Genomic DNA, 18,177 nt, shown 5'->3' on the forward strand with positions numbered 1-18,177 from the left:
AGAGGTAGTGATAATTTAATTGCAAGATTCAGTAAGAACTGACAACGGTCAAACAACACTTAATGTTCAATTAAAATTTGTAATGGAACCAAATATTTTACTAAAAGTTTATATATGAGAATATAAATAGTAAACCTCCAATTCTGCTTAGCCAAAGGCAATAAACAACCGCGTAGGAAGTTAATCAAAGTCGGTACTTGATAAATATAAACATATATAAAAACTGGCATATAGACATGTTGCGGAGGGAGCGTTGCCCTTTCCCTCAAAACTAACTTAAAGTTTCAGTTTTTTCTATTTAAATTTTAGCTGCGTTAGGCCCACTTTATTTCTGTATATGGTCACTATATATATATATATATATATATATATATATATATATATATATATATATATATATATATATATATATATATATATATATATATATATATATATATATATATATATATATATATATATATATATATATATATATATATGTATGTATGTATATATATATATATATAAATATATATATATATATATATATATATTATTATATATTTATATATATATATTATTAGACTTTTTGAATAACAGTTTAATGAATAGCTCTTATTCTTAGCTCTAATTTCAGCATACTTTTAGCAACTTTTAATAACTTTTTTAATTTTTATAAATACTAACTATTTATGAAACAAGAAACTTATTTAACAACTTGTCATCTATGCAACTTGATATTTTAGATTATTATGTTTTAAAAAAAAATTATTAGCAGAAAATTGTCACGAATGGTAAAATATTGACATATCCTAGACAATTATGTATGATGACAGCGTAATAGAAGTTAATCAAAAAAGTCATAACTTATACACTTTGTTACATTCATAATGTTTATAAAATGACATATGCATGTTATTATCAGAATTTATTTGTTTTAATTTAAACTCCGTTTTTTTTTCGTTTTTTTCTTTAAGTTTTAATTTGGATTTAAAAAAGTAAAAGTTAAAAATAATACTTGGCGTCTTTAATGGGTACAAGTGGTGAGTTGTTTACATATTAGGGGCGCCAAAGTTGATATGCAAGACTATTAATTTTGTAAATATTTGCTCAGCACTTTAATGAAAAAAATAATCAAATCGAAAAGTAGTAGTTAGGTGATTGTTTGAAAGAATAAGTTTGTTAGTTTATTATTTATTTAAATCGTGTTTTTGTGTGTTAAATGTTTACTGTAAATGTATATTTACATATTTGGGGCGCCAAAGTTTATACTTTATACTAATTATTTTGTAAGTATTTGTTCAGCACTTAAATGAAAAAAAAATTACAGCTAAAAGTAATCGTTAGTTAAATATTTGAAAAAATAAGTGCGCGAGTTATTATGGTGGAAAAAAAGAAACCTTCAAGTTTCTTTTATAGAAAATGCAGATCAAATATGGAGAGAGAAGACAAAAAACAGGCAAAGGCATTAAGTAAATTTTTCTTTATATTAGAAATACATGGTGTAAACGATAATCAGCATCAATTTCAGGTAAGAAATGATACAAGAGTGCATTTATTATTATCAAGTTAGTTAATAAATACAACAATAACAATTTAGAGAGATAATAGACCGTTATTTAAACCTTAATAATCATTGTGTGCTATTTTCACAACACTTTTTTTATTGATATTAGGTGTTGGGTGTTCTTTCAGCCATGTTTATGTCATAACAAAAAAATAATAATAATAATTCGTACTCTAGGAGCGGAAGATGTAAGAAGAAAATCCTCTGTCTCAAGTTTTAAAAAACATTCCTGTAAAAGCAGTTGAATCTTTTTCTCTAAGAGAACGCTTACATTACCAACCAAGTGTGAGTACGTCAAGATCACCATCTTCATTTAAGGTTTGTGCTTGATTTTGAATTTGTTAGTTTATATGCATTTTGTTGAAGAAAAAAAAATTATATACAGATACAGTCAAAGGCCTTCGAAAGTACCAAGTCTTGTTTTAAAAAAAAAACTTTAATTTCAACTCCTCTCCAACGAAATCTATTTTGAATTAATTTAAAAAAATCTGCCGCAAATTTAAAAATGTTTTTAAAAATATTAGTAAATAATGCCAAGGTATTTTTTCTTTTTTTCCATTTATTTTTGCTTATCGCTTAATCAAGCCTAAATTGTATAAGATTAAAAAGAATTTAAGCGGACTTTTTCACTACGTTAGTCTTTATATATTTATAAACTTAATTTTTAATTGAATGTTTACAATAGTTTTAAAAAATATATAAGCTAAATAAAATCGACTAATTAAACTCTTCACACAAATAAGTGAGTTAAAAAAGCAAAATCAAAATACAGTTGTATATTTGTATGCATATAAATATATACTACAATTCTGGAAATTAGTAATCAAAATAAAATAAATGATAATAAATACGGCAAATTAATTTTTTTTGGTGTAAAAATAAAAAACAAACAATTATTCAAAAATAAAAGATAAAATATAAAAAAATACTTTTAACAAATTTTACAAACAAAAGATTTCTATGCCATTTTAAAAAAAGAAAAAAGTAGGGTTGTGTAAGTTGGAAAAAATCAACTAAAAACCTTTGTAATAAACATCCTTTATCGACTATTAAAAATGAACTTTAAAAATAATGTTGCTTTTGTATAAAACCTCATTTAGTAAAATAATCATTGTTATTATTTCAGAACTCTGGTGCCAAGGAAAATGCGGTCACTTTGTCTTTATCATGGGACTCGCTTGAAGACTGCGGAATGCGGCCAGTCAGAATCATAGATGACATTCATCAAGTGCTTGTTGTAAAAGGACCAGTGCAGGTTTAAAATATTAATTTTCCTATTGACAATAGTTCAGGCAGACGGTTCACAGTTGTCAATTACAAAACTAAGTTGTCAAATGGAGAAGACATTGACAGGGATTGGCTAGTGTATTCAATATCTAAAAATTCAGCATTTTGTTTTTTTTGCAAGCTATTTAGTACTGATGACATATATCTTTCTGGAACAGAGGGCTACTCTTATTGGCAAAACATGTCAAATGTTTCACGTACACATGAAAGGTCAACCTCACACGGAAATGCGACCATTTCTTATCGAGAACTTGCCACGAGATTGCAATTAGGCAACACTATTGATTCCCAACATCAACGTATGATTCAAGCTGAAACTGACCATTGGTATGCAGTTTTAAAATGACTTGTTTGTATTGTACAACTCCTTGGCACTCAAGGATTAGCTTTTCGTGGAAGAAGTGAAACAGTTTTCAAAGAAAACAATGGAAACTTTATAAAACTTGTTGAACACAATTCAAAATTTGACACTGTTTTTTCTGAACATCTTCGTCTATTTAAGCAAACAAATTCAAAATGAGTTTATTGTTCTTCTTTCCTGTAAAGTTACAGATCATATCGTGTGTGAAGTGAAAAAAGCTTTGTATTATTCTATAATTCTTGACTGCACTCCTGACGTAAGTTGTAAAGAACAAATGACTTTTGTAGTTCGGTTTGTCTATGCAATTCCAGGTGAGGAAGTAAACGTAAGGGAACATTCTCTTGGATTTGTTCAAGTCTCAGATACATCTGAGCAAGAGTTGACAGCTTGCTTGTTAGACGAGCTTCCAAAAAAAGGAATATCTTTAGAAAATATGCCTGGCCAAGGTTATGATAATGGATCATATATGAATGGAAAGAATGTAGGAGTGCAAAAAAGGATCTTTGACCTTAACCCACAATCTTTTTTTGTTCCTTGTGGATGCCATTTATTAAACCTTGTTGTTAATAATGCAGCACTTTCCTGCACTTTAGCTGTTAACTTTTTTAACAATATACAGAAACTTTATAACTTTTTTTCTGGATCAAACCATAGATGGAATATATTAACAAACCATGTAACTAACTTTACTGTAAAATCTTCAAGTGGAACCCGTTGTGAGAGCAGGATATACGCCCTCGAACCTTTGCGATACTACATTGATAAGATTTATGACGCTGTCTATGAATCAACGTTAGATTCTAAGATTGATGCATTTGGAAAATGTACCGCTATGGGAATTGCCGAAAACAATTGCCGATTTCAAATTCCTCTGCTGTTTGGTCGCTTGGTATAATGTTTTGTTCAAAATTAATATAGTAAAGCAAAACAATTCAGATGAAAACTGTTGATTTGCAGAGGGCTTTGAAACTAATTGAAAGTGTTAAGTATTTTTTGGAGAACTTAAGATTAGAAAATGGACTGGATGACGTTATAACAGATGCAAAGAAACTAGCCGAAAAGCTGGATCGATCCAAATTTCTCTGCTGAAGTAGTGGTTAGGCCAGGAGAGATCAAAAGGCAATTTTCCTATGAAAGCAAAGATGAACCTGTGAAGTCGGCAAATGAGTCTTTCAAAGGAAATTTCTTTTTTGTAGTTTTAGACACTGCAATTAATTCATTGTCAAAAAGATTTAAACTGGTGGAAAATTGCAGCAAACATTTCGAATTCCTCTATAACTTGAAAAAAATAGACAAATGTGAAACATATGCAGCTAAAGAAAAGTGAAAAAACCTGCAATCCATTTTGACAGCTGATGGCAAGATTGACATCAATGGGAATGAACTTTTTTGTGAAATAGTAATTTTAGCTCCAATTTTGCCAAACGGTAGCTGCCCCAAAACAACACTGCCTTATATTACAAAAAAGCTAGATTAACATCTAATGCGTATGTAGCACTGAGAATTTTTCTTACCCTCCCCGTATCAGTGACCAGTGGAGAAAGAAGTTTTTCTAAATTGAAAATTATCAAAAATTACCTTTGATTGACTCTTTCTCAGGACCGTGGGATGGCCACATTAGCAATTGAACACCAGGTTCTGAGTACAATTGAAACCGATTCATTTCTAAAAGACTTTGCTAAAGTTAAGGCAAGAAAAGTTTGTTTCTAAAAGTTTCTAATAGCATTGTGTTTGGTAAAGGCTTTACAACTTTTTAAAATTATTATTCAATACAATGCTAGATTTGCTATTTACATTGTCAATAAAAGTTAATTTACGATGTTTATTATTTTATGTCACTTTGTATCATTAATACACCAAAAAAATATACTGTTAGTGTTATTTATATGTTCATAAAAAGTATGATATTTACTATTCCATTGGATAGTTTTATTGACAACATGTTTGTATATATATGTTTTTTAATATATCTTTTTGTTAATTTCTTTGTTTAAAAATTAATTTTACGGCGCTTTCAATTATGTATTCAGTTTTTAAGTAATGTGCGGTAAACATTTAATATGATATTATGTTTGCAATGTAATCTAGAAGTTTTAATAAGTATGCACAACTTACCGAAAACACATTTTATGATAAGTTAATGATACGTATACCATTGTATTTTAATTTTTTTATTACAACTGTCGTGAAAAAATATTGGTTTATTTATATCAACTACTCTACTAAAGTATATTTGATTGTTCATTTAATTTTTAAGAAACAATCACATACAAATATACTAATCTTAATATTTAAAAACTTAAAAGAATATCAATCCCTAAAAACACCTTTTAGAGTTTTAAATGACTACACTTTTTTATATAATATGGAGCGCCACACCTTGATCACGCATATACAAAAAAAAACCCTTAAACCGGCCCTGTATATATACAATACCTATATACATATCTATGCGTGTATATATACATATATATGTATGTGTGTGTGTGTGGGTGTGTATGTATATATATATATATATATATATATATATATATATATATATATATATATATATATATATATATATATATATATATATATATATATATATATATATATATATATATATATATATATATATATATATATATATATATACATATATATGTATATATTACCATTTTGCATTCTTCTTTCTCAATAAGCATGATTTTATTTTTATTTAGAGCTTTTACGTTCAACGTACAAACTTTTTTTGTTGTTATTTTTTTTCCTTGATTACAAATATTATATAACAAAAACAAATAAACAGTATAGCCTTTAGATTTAAAATGGGTAAAGTAAACTTATATGAAGTAAACCAATATCTTTTTTATGAAAAAACAAAAATGATCTTAAGTAAATAACTATTTCTTTCAAGGTTACTATTTTAATTTAGATGTGAATTTACTTGTTTTCATGCGATTCTGCGCATAAAGAACCATGACGTACTATTATATATGACACGCGCATGAAATTGTCGGAACTGCGAAGACGTGTATTTCAATGTTAATTTTCAATGTTATGTTATAATGCTTTTTAACAAAAGTTTTTTCTTTATCATTAATTTTTGAATTGATCATAGACTGAACATCGATTAAAAATGATTAACTAGTTTATGAGTAGTATGCGAAGATTTTGTTAAAACCAAATTGTTAAAAAAGGTTGTTAGTTTTAATTTTTTATTTGACCGTTAAAGTAAATAACTTTATAAATTTAAAAAAATTAACTCCCGGCTAAAACATTTTAACTCACCGTACAGTGGGACCGAGTGTGCCAAAATACCAAAAAATTAATGTCGGCATTGCACGGTGAAAATTTTTCATAATGGCGAAGGCATGTTCATTAGAGGAAATGTCTAGTTAAAAAAACATTAAATCTTAATTAAAACGATATTTTATGCGGTTATTTACACGTTAATTTGACATGTGTTCCAAAACGCTATTTTGCATTTTCTATTTATCAACTTTCTTACGCTACTATTGTTTTAAATTAACTTAATAGACTTTTATTTTAAAATATATTATTTTAATTAACAATGCTTTTTTCGCTCAGACTTTTAAAAACAATTTAACGTAAGTGTAATCATTAGTTTTTATGCATCGAAAACAGACAGTCTTCAATATTTTTTTTGCTACTAACCTTTACTATTAGGTATAAGATAAACTATCCTCCAATATCCTCCAAACATTTGATCATGTAAATCTCATGCTAAATGTATGTGAATAGCCATACATCATAAATATTTAGCAACTTTTTGCATTAAAAAAAGTTATAACAAAAGATTGGTCTTCGGTTAAAGGTCAGTTGATGAGAAATACTGAACACGTAAAAAAGATGTTTTGTACACAAAGAATACCTACAAAACCTTTCATTACTGTTATAATATATGCGTTCTGTAAATATAAATCTAAAAAAGTTATTTTATGACAAATACATGCATTGAGTAGTAATATTTTTGATATTTACACTGATAAAAGTTGTCTTGTCCATTAAAAAATTTCGTATTTTTCACCAAAGTTTATTCTTTTTAATATATTTTTATATTATATAATTACATGTTTATTACTTTATATATGCATTTTATATATAATTATAACTATTCTAATAAAAAAAAACTATCAAAATAATTTTGGCACAAAAAACTCAATTTTGTCCCACTGTGAACCGTCAGGGTTAATCTATTTATATAACAAATTAACCCCAGGAGTTAAATACTTTTTAAATATGGCGAAATAGATTAACCGGGGGCTTAACTATTTCTAACCCCCATCGTAATAAATCAACCCCTTTTTATACGCTTTTCAAATTATTTAGCTTATAAAAAATTCTACAAATTGCATATGTAGTTTATTTTAATGTATTTTTTAAATATATATCTTCAGTTAGCCTTGAACAAAATTATTTTGTAACTGTTCATTTTTGACAAGTTTATATATTATTGTGAAAATAAAAAGAAGATCAATAAATAATAATATTGCACGAACTTCAGTGAACCTTTCTCTTTTGCTAATAATAATGTATATATATATATATATATATATATATATATACAATATGCAAAAATAATAATGGTACATTTAAAAAAAAATCATAATTTCAAAGATTGCATCAAAAAAATAAGTTGTCCGTTAAAGTATTTGAAATTTTTTTTAGATATCTTATCAAGTATTGTTTTAAGAATTTATATGTGTATTGGTGAAAATGATTGCTTTTCAAACCTTTTAAATTTTACACAATTGATCAAATGATGCATAAAATTATCTGCAAAATAAAAATCGTACAGTTTAAAAATAATGTCAAATTGATCAAATTCCATAAAAATGAGTATCTAATGGGGCCTTCATTAGCCTTGATGGCCTCATCTAGATGATTTGGCATGAAGTTGATCAAATTTTGGGTTTCTTCTATTGTTACATTATCCCATGCCCTCATTAAAGCTTCTTTCAAGTTGTCTTTGCGTCTAAATGCTCGTTTACCAATATTTCTGTCCAAAAAACACCGCTAATTTTCTATTGGATTCAAGTCCGGACTTTGAGATTGTCATTCCAATACACTAATGTTATTTGTATCAAGGTATAACTTCATTTTCTTAATTTTTAAGAAGCATAATCTGATTGGAGCCGTTGCTAGTGTGGCTGGTAGAGGACGAAAACGCAAGACCACTAGTGCAATTGATCGAAATATCAGTAATATCATCATTAATGTGAAGAAAAATAGATTTGTTTTGGCAGCAAAATTAGTTTTAAAAATTCAAGAAGATCGTAACATCATAGTGACTCCTTAAACAATCAGAAACTGTATAAGAGAACAAGGATATACCGGTAGAGTGGTTCAAAATAAACCTTTTTTAACTTCGAAACAAATGAAACATTGATTGGAATTTGCATTGAAGTACTTCAAAATGCTGATATCATATTGGAAAAAACTTTGTGGTCAGATTAGTCAAAATGCAATCTCGTCTCATCGATGGAGTCCGAAAAATGTGGGGAAAAAAAGGAGAAGCCTATAAATTGAGTTGTTTGCGAGGTAGTGTAATGCATGATAGAGGAAATGTGATGGTTTGGGGTAGTATGAGTTAAAAAGAGGAAGGAAAATTTTTATTTATTGATGACAAAACGCATACTTCAATGTATTGTGAAATTCTCAAAGCTAACATGCAATTACATACTTAAAAATTTAGAATGGAAAGCGATTTCATATTCCAACAGGATAACAATCCAAAACATACCGCTTAGAAATCGAAAATATGCATAGACATAAATAACATCAATATTTTAGAATAGCCATCTCAAAGTCTGGACTTGAATTCAATAGAAAATTGGCGGTGTTTTTTGGACAGAAATATTGGTAAACGAGCATTTAGACGCAAAGACAACTTGAAAGAAGCTTTAATGAGGGCATGGGATAATGTAATAATAGAAGAAACCCAAAAATTGATCAACTCCATGCCAAATCATCTAGATGAGGCCATCAAGGCTAAAGAAGGCCCGATTAGATACTCATTTTTATGGAATTTTGATCAATTTGACATTATTTTTAAACTGTACGATTTTCATTTTGCAGTCAATTTTATGCATCATTAGATCAATTGTGTAAAATTTAAAAGGTTTGAAAAGCAATCATTTTCACCAATACACAAATAAATTCTTAAAACAATACTTGATAAGATATCTAAAAAAAACTTTCAAATACTTTAACGGACAACTCATTTTTTTGATGCAATCTTTGAAATTATGATTTTTTTTTAAGTGTACCATTATTATTTTTGCATATTGTATATTCATATATATATATATATATATATATATATATATATATATATATATATATATATATATATATATATATATATCGTAAAGTTTTGATACGAGTAGTGACTTTAATAATTTTTCCTGTTGCTACAAAATTATTGATTTGGAGATGTAATTGCAAAATAAGAAACTTTTTTTTTTCTTTTTCTAGTACATCATTATATTCAGCTTATATTTTTAAAATTTTAAGGATTTTAAAGTGATTCTAACTTGTGCAAATGTGTTGGGATTAACATGACTTACGGAACAAAATAACGATTTTTACATGTACCAAAAAAATGCCAAAAAACATATGATTTTAATTTTTTGAATAAATTTTTTTCTAAAAATCTATACTTAGATGTTTAAGTGGTATATTCAAGTTAAAATACCACTGTAATATACCACTCATTTTTGGTAACTCCCAATTACATTTGCAGAAAACTCAACACAAATTTCATTAAACATATTTGATTAAACAAATTTTCACTTTTTGATATAATTTTCAATATTTGATATTTCAATCTTATTGTGATTATTTAATGTTTCAAAAGATTATTTCTAGTTAAAAAAGACATTAAGACAAAAAATATCACATAAAGAATAGCAGAAGAATTCATGAGAGCTTTTAAACGTAAACCAGGTTATCGATGTTATGCATTGTATCTAGCAGAAGCCATGCAAAATGCCTTGTTAAATATCTCAACTAACAGTATATCAATTTTTAAGGCATCCAAGTCATATGGTATAACATATGGTACTCTGTACAACAAGTGTAAACTAGGACATATGAAAAACTTTGGAGGGCAGACCAGATTACAGCCCAATACCAAAAGATTCTACAAATTATTAGCATCCTGACAGAGTGGAAGTTACCTTTTGATAAGTTGGATATACGTCTTCTAGTAAAAGACTATCTATACAGAATGGGTGTTACTGATTTAAAATTTAAAAATAACTTGTCTGGCCCTGATTGGATAAAATCCTTCATTGGTTGCAATAATCTGACTGCTCAAATTCCTCAACATAAAACCAGCAAGAGCTGAAATTGATTGAAATTCAGTCTGTTCATATTTTGATGAGTTTTCCATTACACTTCAAGACATTCCTAATACCAATATATTCAACTATGATGAGACTAAAAAAAGAAAAATGCAGCATTTTAAAGGAGTTACTAGTATTATGTACTGTGGGAGTGCAGCAGATCAGTTTCTTTCTCCCACGGTTGTTTATAAAGCTAAAAACTGCTACATAGAGTGGACATATGATGGCCCACCTGGAACTATATTAGACAGTTCTAAATCTGGTTGGTTCGAGTCTAGAACATTTGAGCGTTGGTTAAGGGAAATTTTCATTCCTGAAATAGCATCTCTTACAGGAACTAAAGTTGTTATTGGGGATAATTTAACTTCACGTTTCTCATCTGATATCATCAAAGCATGCTTGGAAAATAATATCCGGTTTAGATGTATAATCCCAAATGCCACACATCTTCTACAACCGCTTGATGTTGCTGTTTTCAGACCCTTGAAATTTGAGTGGAAGAAGATTTAACAAACATGGAGAAAAGAATCACGAATCAAGGGTTTAATTCCAAAAAACCATTTCCCAGAGCTCTTGACAAATCTGCAAATACTCTGAAAGCAAACAATTTAATAGCGGAATTCGAAGCTTCAGACATATATCCACTGAATCGAGAAAGTTATTAAAACGGCTTCCAGATGTCAAGAAAGACTATGGCGGTGAGACCATAGAAGAAGTACTATATGAGGGTTTAATAAATAATCTTACGAAGTACTGTGGCGTTGATGCAGCAGGAAAAACCAATAGAAAAAGAGGGGGGGGGGGGGAAATTGAACTAGGAAAATTGATCACATTAGATGACATTGATTATAGACAAACATCGAAACAGAAAAAATCCAAAAACCAAAAAGTAAAAGGCAAAAAATCAAAAAATAGCTTCAAAGGATGTTAAATCTTTGTCTGAATTAGAAGATATTGAGTTGGTAGTAGTGGTTATCCCAATGAAAGTAATGACAAGAAAGATGTTGATTCAAAGGAGTCTAATCAAGAAGAACCTTATGTCAACAATTTTCTAACCACAGGGAGTTGGCATGATGTAGTCTACCCAGGAAACACTGAAAAATGTGTGAAATTGAAATACATTGCACAGGTTGTTGAGGTTTTACCAACACCCAAAATTCTTTATATGAAGTTCCTAAGGAATAAAGAAGGATCCAAAAATCTTTTTAATTGTCCTGTTGCAGAAGACATCGTTTTTGCTGTGCATTTCTCGAGTATATTGCAACATCTTCAACCACGGAAGACAAATAATAGTTATTAACTAGAGTTTGCAGATGTAAAAAATATTGATAAAATCTGTTAAATGAGTTAGATCATTATCAGAAGATGTCAGAAATATTCACTAAATGATTGAACTCATAACTTTTCATTTAAAAAAATTAACACTTTGTCTTTCAAGCATTTATTGTACTAATTAGTACCCTGCAGCAGTTTAGAGGTACTACACAGAACAACTAATTCCTGGTCTGGTTTTAACACCAGTTGTAAATCTTCAGAAAATGTGATTTTCAGGTTTTTTTGTTTCGGTATCCTATCCTTATTTTAAATGGAGTTAAACAAGTAAAGTACATTTGTACTTAATATTTATATACAATTAGTACTTTAATTACAATTACTCTAATGTCGCTATTGATATATTATATTGTTATGTATAGCATATTAACACCAAATTGTTTTTTGTTTCTTTGTCCATATTGTGGATATATTCGATAACCAATCTTGTTGTCTAAATTTATAAATTTGCCAGTAAAATTTAAAAAATAAGTTTGTAAATTGTGTTGTAATTTAGTACAACTCCAAAAAAAAGTTTTAATGGCATTTGTGAAGATGCCTTAATTAATAAGCTTTTAAGAAATAATAAACTATCAAAGTCACCCCCTACGAAGGATTAAGATTGATAACATTTTTGACTTAAAAAAAAAAATGTATTAGAACCAAAAAAAAAAATTATATTTAATGTTATATCGAAAAAATGAAATTCAAAAAAAAAATTTATACAAAAGAGTTTATTTGCATAAATGCTCAAAAACCTATCAGTTACCCCGTTTGACGGTGTATACATATAAATATATATATATATATATATATATATATATATATATATATATATATATTTATATATACATATATATATATATATGTGTATATATACATATATATATATATATATGTATATATATATATATATATATATATATATATATGTATATATATATTTAAATATAAAAATATATATATATATATATATATATATATATATATATATATATATATATATATATATATATATATATATTAGGGTGTCCCGTTATCAGGATCACATTTTATTTTGACTGCTCCTAGCATTTTTCTGCTGCATATATGTGTGAAAATGAGATCTGTAAAGTTTTAGAACTCTAACTTTATTTTTGTGACTACACAAGCCACTTAAGTTTTAAAAATCATGGTTTTGGGTGAAAAAAGCCTATTTTTACAGTGCTTGTGTAGTCACAGTTTGAAAGATACAACCTAATGTTATGTTGAACCATGTACTATTAACCCTCATTAGTTAGAAAAGTATTGGAAGCAGTTTGAATAAAACCGTTAGCTAGGTTTGAAGTGAAATCAAAGATACGCAGTTGACACAATTTACCCATTTTTATGGGGTTTGACGCAATTGACAAAATAAAAAAAAATACTGATCTAATCATTATGAAATGGGTCTAAATCAATTTCCGAACCCTTTTCACACCTAGTTAGACCAACGAAAATCCGAAATCGGCTGAAAAATGTTAAAGTTAGGTATAGTTCCAAAATATTCATTCCTGAAGTGACAAGATTTGAAACATGCAGAAATGTCTATAATATCGTTTGTTAAATAAATTAGGGAGGGGCAAGGGGGTGGGGGAATACTACAATCTATATGTGGTGAGCAAATTCTGACCTGGGGGTTTGGAGAGGGGGTTATTTGGAACAATGCACTTTCTCGACCTGGTGGTTAGGTGGTAGGTGGGGCCTGGGGGTTAGTTGCAGCGGTAATCCTTCAGTTAAGCGGCGTTAAACAAAACTATTATTTTGCCTCATTGCATTGTTTCAAAAACTTCTAAAACGTTTTAAAAGCAAAGTAATAATTTTATTTTACGCTGCTTAACTGTAGGTTTATCAAAAGTGCTTCAAAGTAGTGATAGAACACTATTATTTGAAGTTTGAGAAACTTTATCTTTTTAAGTGAAAGAACACTTTATAGTTCTATAAGTGATAGGACACTTTTATAAACTTCAGTCTATTATTGTTGTCTATTAAATTTGACTACAGTGTAAAGAGTAAACTTATTGAACAGAATGGCTAAAACCAGAAAAAAGAAAGAAATATTTCTTCAAAGAGTATAAGTGACAAGCTAAATTACAACCAACTCCCTACTAACAAAGACATTTTGTAGTATTATTATTTTTAATGTCTGAAAATCCTAAGTTCTGCGGTGGATTTTCTCATGATTTCAAACTTATTTGTGAGGAAAATTGTCAGTGTTTGGTTGAAAAGGTCACTGCTATTCATAAAAAAGCTGGAGTTCCTACATCTAGAGTGAACAAAGTACAGAAGAAAATGAGTGAATTGCTAGCTAAGCACAATAAATTGATTTCTCTTCAAAAATGGCAAAACACCAAAGAAGTAGAAAAGACAATATTTTTCTTGTTCTTTTTGATGTTATGCCCAGTGATGTGAGACAAATATTAGAGAAAGATTAGAAATACCTTAGGTAGACAGGGCAAAAAATATCATTTTCATAACATGCATATATATAATCGATTTTGATGAGACAACATTTGTTTATATTTATTAAATTTATGTTGCTTTTAGGATATTGAGGCATCTGAATAGAGAAACATTATTCATGTTAGTTTTGCTTGTGGCTTGATAGTTTGTCATGTTGGAAAATAAAAAACATAACAGCAAATTATATTTCCATATTTAACTGAAATATTTAGATGAAAAATAACTCTTTATAATATATTATACGAATATATATTTGTATATATGCTCTTTCTCGATGAAAACACAACTTTGATCCACTCTATATAACTTAAGGTTATTCCAATGTATATGGAGCAACGTTGATCCAGTGTTAATCCAACTTTAATCCATACACATTGGATTAACGTTGATTCATTGACATGGGATCAACGTTAATCTATACATTGGATTAATATAGGGTTATACCCATTTGATCAACGATGATCCCTATACATTGGATCAGCGTTGAGTTTAGATTGAGAAAACAACCAAATTATGCGATATTTTTACTTTCTTTGGACCAATGTAATTTTCCTAACTATTTTTAATCACGTTGTTATTAAGGTTTTCATTAATATAAATATTATAAAACTAACATTGGATCAACGTTGTATTTCGAATCGGAGAAAATAGCCAACGCTCGCAATGAATTTTCATACGTTGGCCCAACGTAAGTGTGCTAGTTGGGTTACCAAAAAGTTCTTGATAAGGAGTGGGTTGGGGGTGGGGAGAGGGTTTGACAGATCTGTTTTTTGCCAATTAAGGCCTAGAAAAAACATAATGCTAATCAAGATGTTAACAAAGAAAAAGATCCTTGTTGGCATTATTTTCCGACTCCAGTGTCCAAATTTGCCTACTTATTTTTGAATGTAATTTTTTGTGACAGGGAGGGAGGGAGGGGAATGGGATTTAGTCACCCTAAACTTGTCTCCTCGAGACGACCCTTATGATAATAATGATAATGATGGTAATGATGATAATAATGTTTATTGATGAATGTGCTAAAAGAAATGTTAAGTTTAATAAAACTAAAGTAAAAATTCAATTTTCTTGTAAATTTACATTTAGATTCATGAAGAAAAATGCGAATGTTTACCTCTTTGTTGTGTAAATCAATGTGGTATTAAAATTTTGCGTAAAGAGGTTTGATTTAAAATCTAAATAGCTGTTTAATATAAAAAGTATCCTATTTTACCCAAGTAACACTTGACACGTTAAAAATGTCTAAACAACGTCTGTTTTACAACGAGACATCTTTAACAGGTCTTTAATACGTCTTTTAAACGTCGTTTTAAACATTTTTTATAGATGTCTTCCCATATTACTGATAGTTGCGCTAATACAATTATTCCATGTCAATATTTGAATATTGGATGCAAATTTAAGGTAAGAAAGTAAGTTTTAAAAAATTAAAAGTTTTTACACTTTGAAAAATAAAATTGTATAAAATTCTTAAATAATAATAAATCAGGTAGACATCATGCTATATATCATCAGTATATCAAAAAATTATATATCATCTGTATTGATCCCTATCTACAACATTTCTCAAAAAAAATTAAAGTGATTAATAAGTAAAAATTTTCATTGAAAATTTGTTGCATTAAAACTATATATATTTCCAGCGATAAAGTTTTCAGAATGTTTTCAGAATAATTTCAGAATGTTTTCAGAATGTGTCAACTAATGTTTATATATACTTTGATAAAAGGTTTTAGTTATACATTAATAAAATTTCTGGGAAAGCAGTGTTTTTTTTTTAAAGATTTTTTAGCTAATGCAAGTTTTAAAAAGTTTACACCTACTTTACTAGCAAACACTTTGTTTTTACTCATTATTTTAACTTTAAATTTAAAAAAGTCAAAATAGAAGATATGGTAAAATCATTTACAATAAAAAAAAACTTCACTTGTTCTTAAGGATTAGCAAGTCAAAGACAAAGTGAACAAAAACAGCGCTTTCTTGCATAAAAAAAGTTAAAAACTAACTATCAAAAACGTTGCCAATCAAAGCAAAAATCTTTGGACATTATATACATGGACATGATCTATTGCTATAAAAATTAGTAACCACCATTAATAACTTTTATTTTGATTTAGTAAGTTTTAATAAGCTTTCATAACAAGAGACATTAAAATAAGTGGAAATCATCATATTATTTTGTTACGATTACTATTTAGAAAATTTAACCTACACAGTTTTCTTTAATATCATTTTCTTATTTATACAATAAAAACACGTTGAAAAATTTCAGACTTTTTTTTTTTGCTTGATGTCTTTTCTGGTGTTAATAGATTTTGCATTTCAGGATTAAAAATTTCTATTAATTGTTTTGATTGATGATTTCTTATTTTGATTACTTTTTTATTACTTTTGGCTGAGACAATATTTTATTGGCAATTATTCATACAGCTACCCACTATTTGTAACCGTTTGTAATCGTGGTTTTAAGCTCCGGGCAAATACTTTCACCAAAGGCTACACTTTTTCAGAAACTGTTGCATCATAACTCCTCTATAAGTGTTCTTTAATAGCATTTATCAAGCTTCTTTTCTGTTAAAGTTATTTTACCACATTTGCCGTTAAAGAAAAGACCTGTTAAATGATTATTATCAATTTTCGAACTCTCAACTTTAGGCTCTTCCGTGGTTCAATACCTCTCCCTAGCAAATTTGTTATTATCAATCACTAAAAATGTATTTAATTCAGTGAATTGGCTTACGTTAAGCTAATCCGTGGCTTAAAGCGATACTCCAAATCTTTGGGTTTTTGAGGTCTTTGTAAGTTTTTTTCACATTTGCAAATGAATGAAGTCAACTATCAGTGATTATATATGTAGTCACCAGGTTTAAGTTTCTCATCCTCAATAATTGTCTCATAATTATTTAAAAACCTTGATGTTGATGAAGACACCATCAGGCTGCAATGAGCTAAGCGCAGTAGATTTAGAACTAATAATGGAATTATTTTGTATTTTTTCAGCACGTACTCAGATACATATAATTTTTTGCAATTCGAGAGATCCAATGCACGTTAGGTGATTGTTTTCTAATCAAAGAAATGTATATTTCTTAATAGGAACGTTGTTTTCTTTGTGCAATTACTGTCTGTAAAAATAAAGCACCTGCAAGCTGCAATATAAAAAATAGCGTAATTCTTTAAACCTCTCTAAACATACTTAAGATGCCATGCTTTTTTTAGTTTTAACAATTTGAAGAGTTTATTTTCAAAATACGGTATGCGCAATTTTCAAAAAAATGAAGAAGTTGTGCAATTTATTTTTATTTTATAGGGACCTAACAGACATTGTGTCTTATTATTTGCTAAGCGTTTTATTTTCAAAACACGCTATGGAATTTTTAATTTATTTTTAAGTGCGGTTTTCAATTCTGACCAACCATGGCAAATGTATACTACTTCTGCGCAATCGCAAACTCGCGTTAATGAAATAGTGGATTGCGATGGACTTGATTAATGCGTTATCTAATCTCCTATGTTAAATTGAAAAAAAGATACAATGCTTGAAACGAGAAAAAGGAAAAGTATTGCGTCATTTTTTAGTGTTTGTTCATACTTTTATACCTTTTTGTTCAACTGAACTAATTCTAGAATGGTGATATAAAATATATTAAAAAGACATTTTATATTAATGAGTTTAAACATATTTTTTGTCTGTTTCTTTTTATGGAAATTTTTCAATAATAATAATACTTTTTCATTGTTTGTTTGAAGTGTTTTATTTTTCAAATTTAATTTCATTTAAAAAGTTAACGATAAAATTTATTTCATATTAATTGTCTGTTATTCCCAAACTG

At 28.1% G+C, this 18,177-nt stretch overlaps 1 protein-coding gene and 1 long non-coding RNA gene across 2 annotated transcripts in view; both read left to right on the top strand.

Moving 5' to 3' along the window:
- LOC136083862 (TNF receptor-associated factor 3-like) overlaps positions 1-18,177 on the top strand; it is a 139,533-nt gene that overhangs the window by 64,211 nt on the left and 57,145 nt on the right. The window contains exons 5-6 of the mRNA XM_065803771.1: positions 15,431-15,505; positions 15,671-15,748. Of these exons, the coding sequence (XP_065659843.1) occupies positions 15,431-15,505; positions 15,671-15,748 (153 nt within the window). The remainder of the gene's footprint in view (positions 1-15,430; positions 15,506-15,670; positions 15,749-18,177) is intronic.
- LOC136083863 (uncharacterized) lies at positions 1,321-5,215 on the top strand. The gene is made up of 3 exons (XR_010640164.1): positions 1,321-1,513; positions 1,727-1,867; positions 2,676-5,215. It is a non-coding gene; the product is annotated as an uncharacterized LOC136083863 (long non-coding RNA).

The sequence above is a fragment of the Hydra vulgaris genome, chromosome 08, assembly GCF_038396675.1.
Source record: "Hydra vulgaris chromosome 08, alternate assembly HydraT2T_AEP".
Taxonomy (NCBI): Eukaryota; Metazoa; Cnidaria; class Hydrozoa; order Anthoathecata; family Hydridae; genus Hydra; species Hydra vulgaris.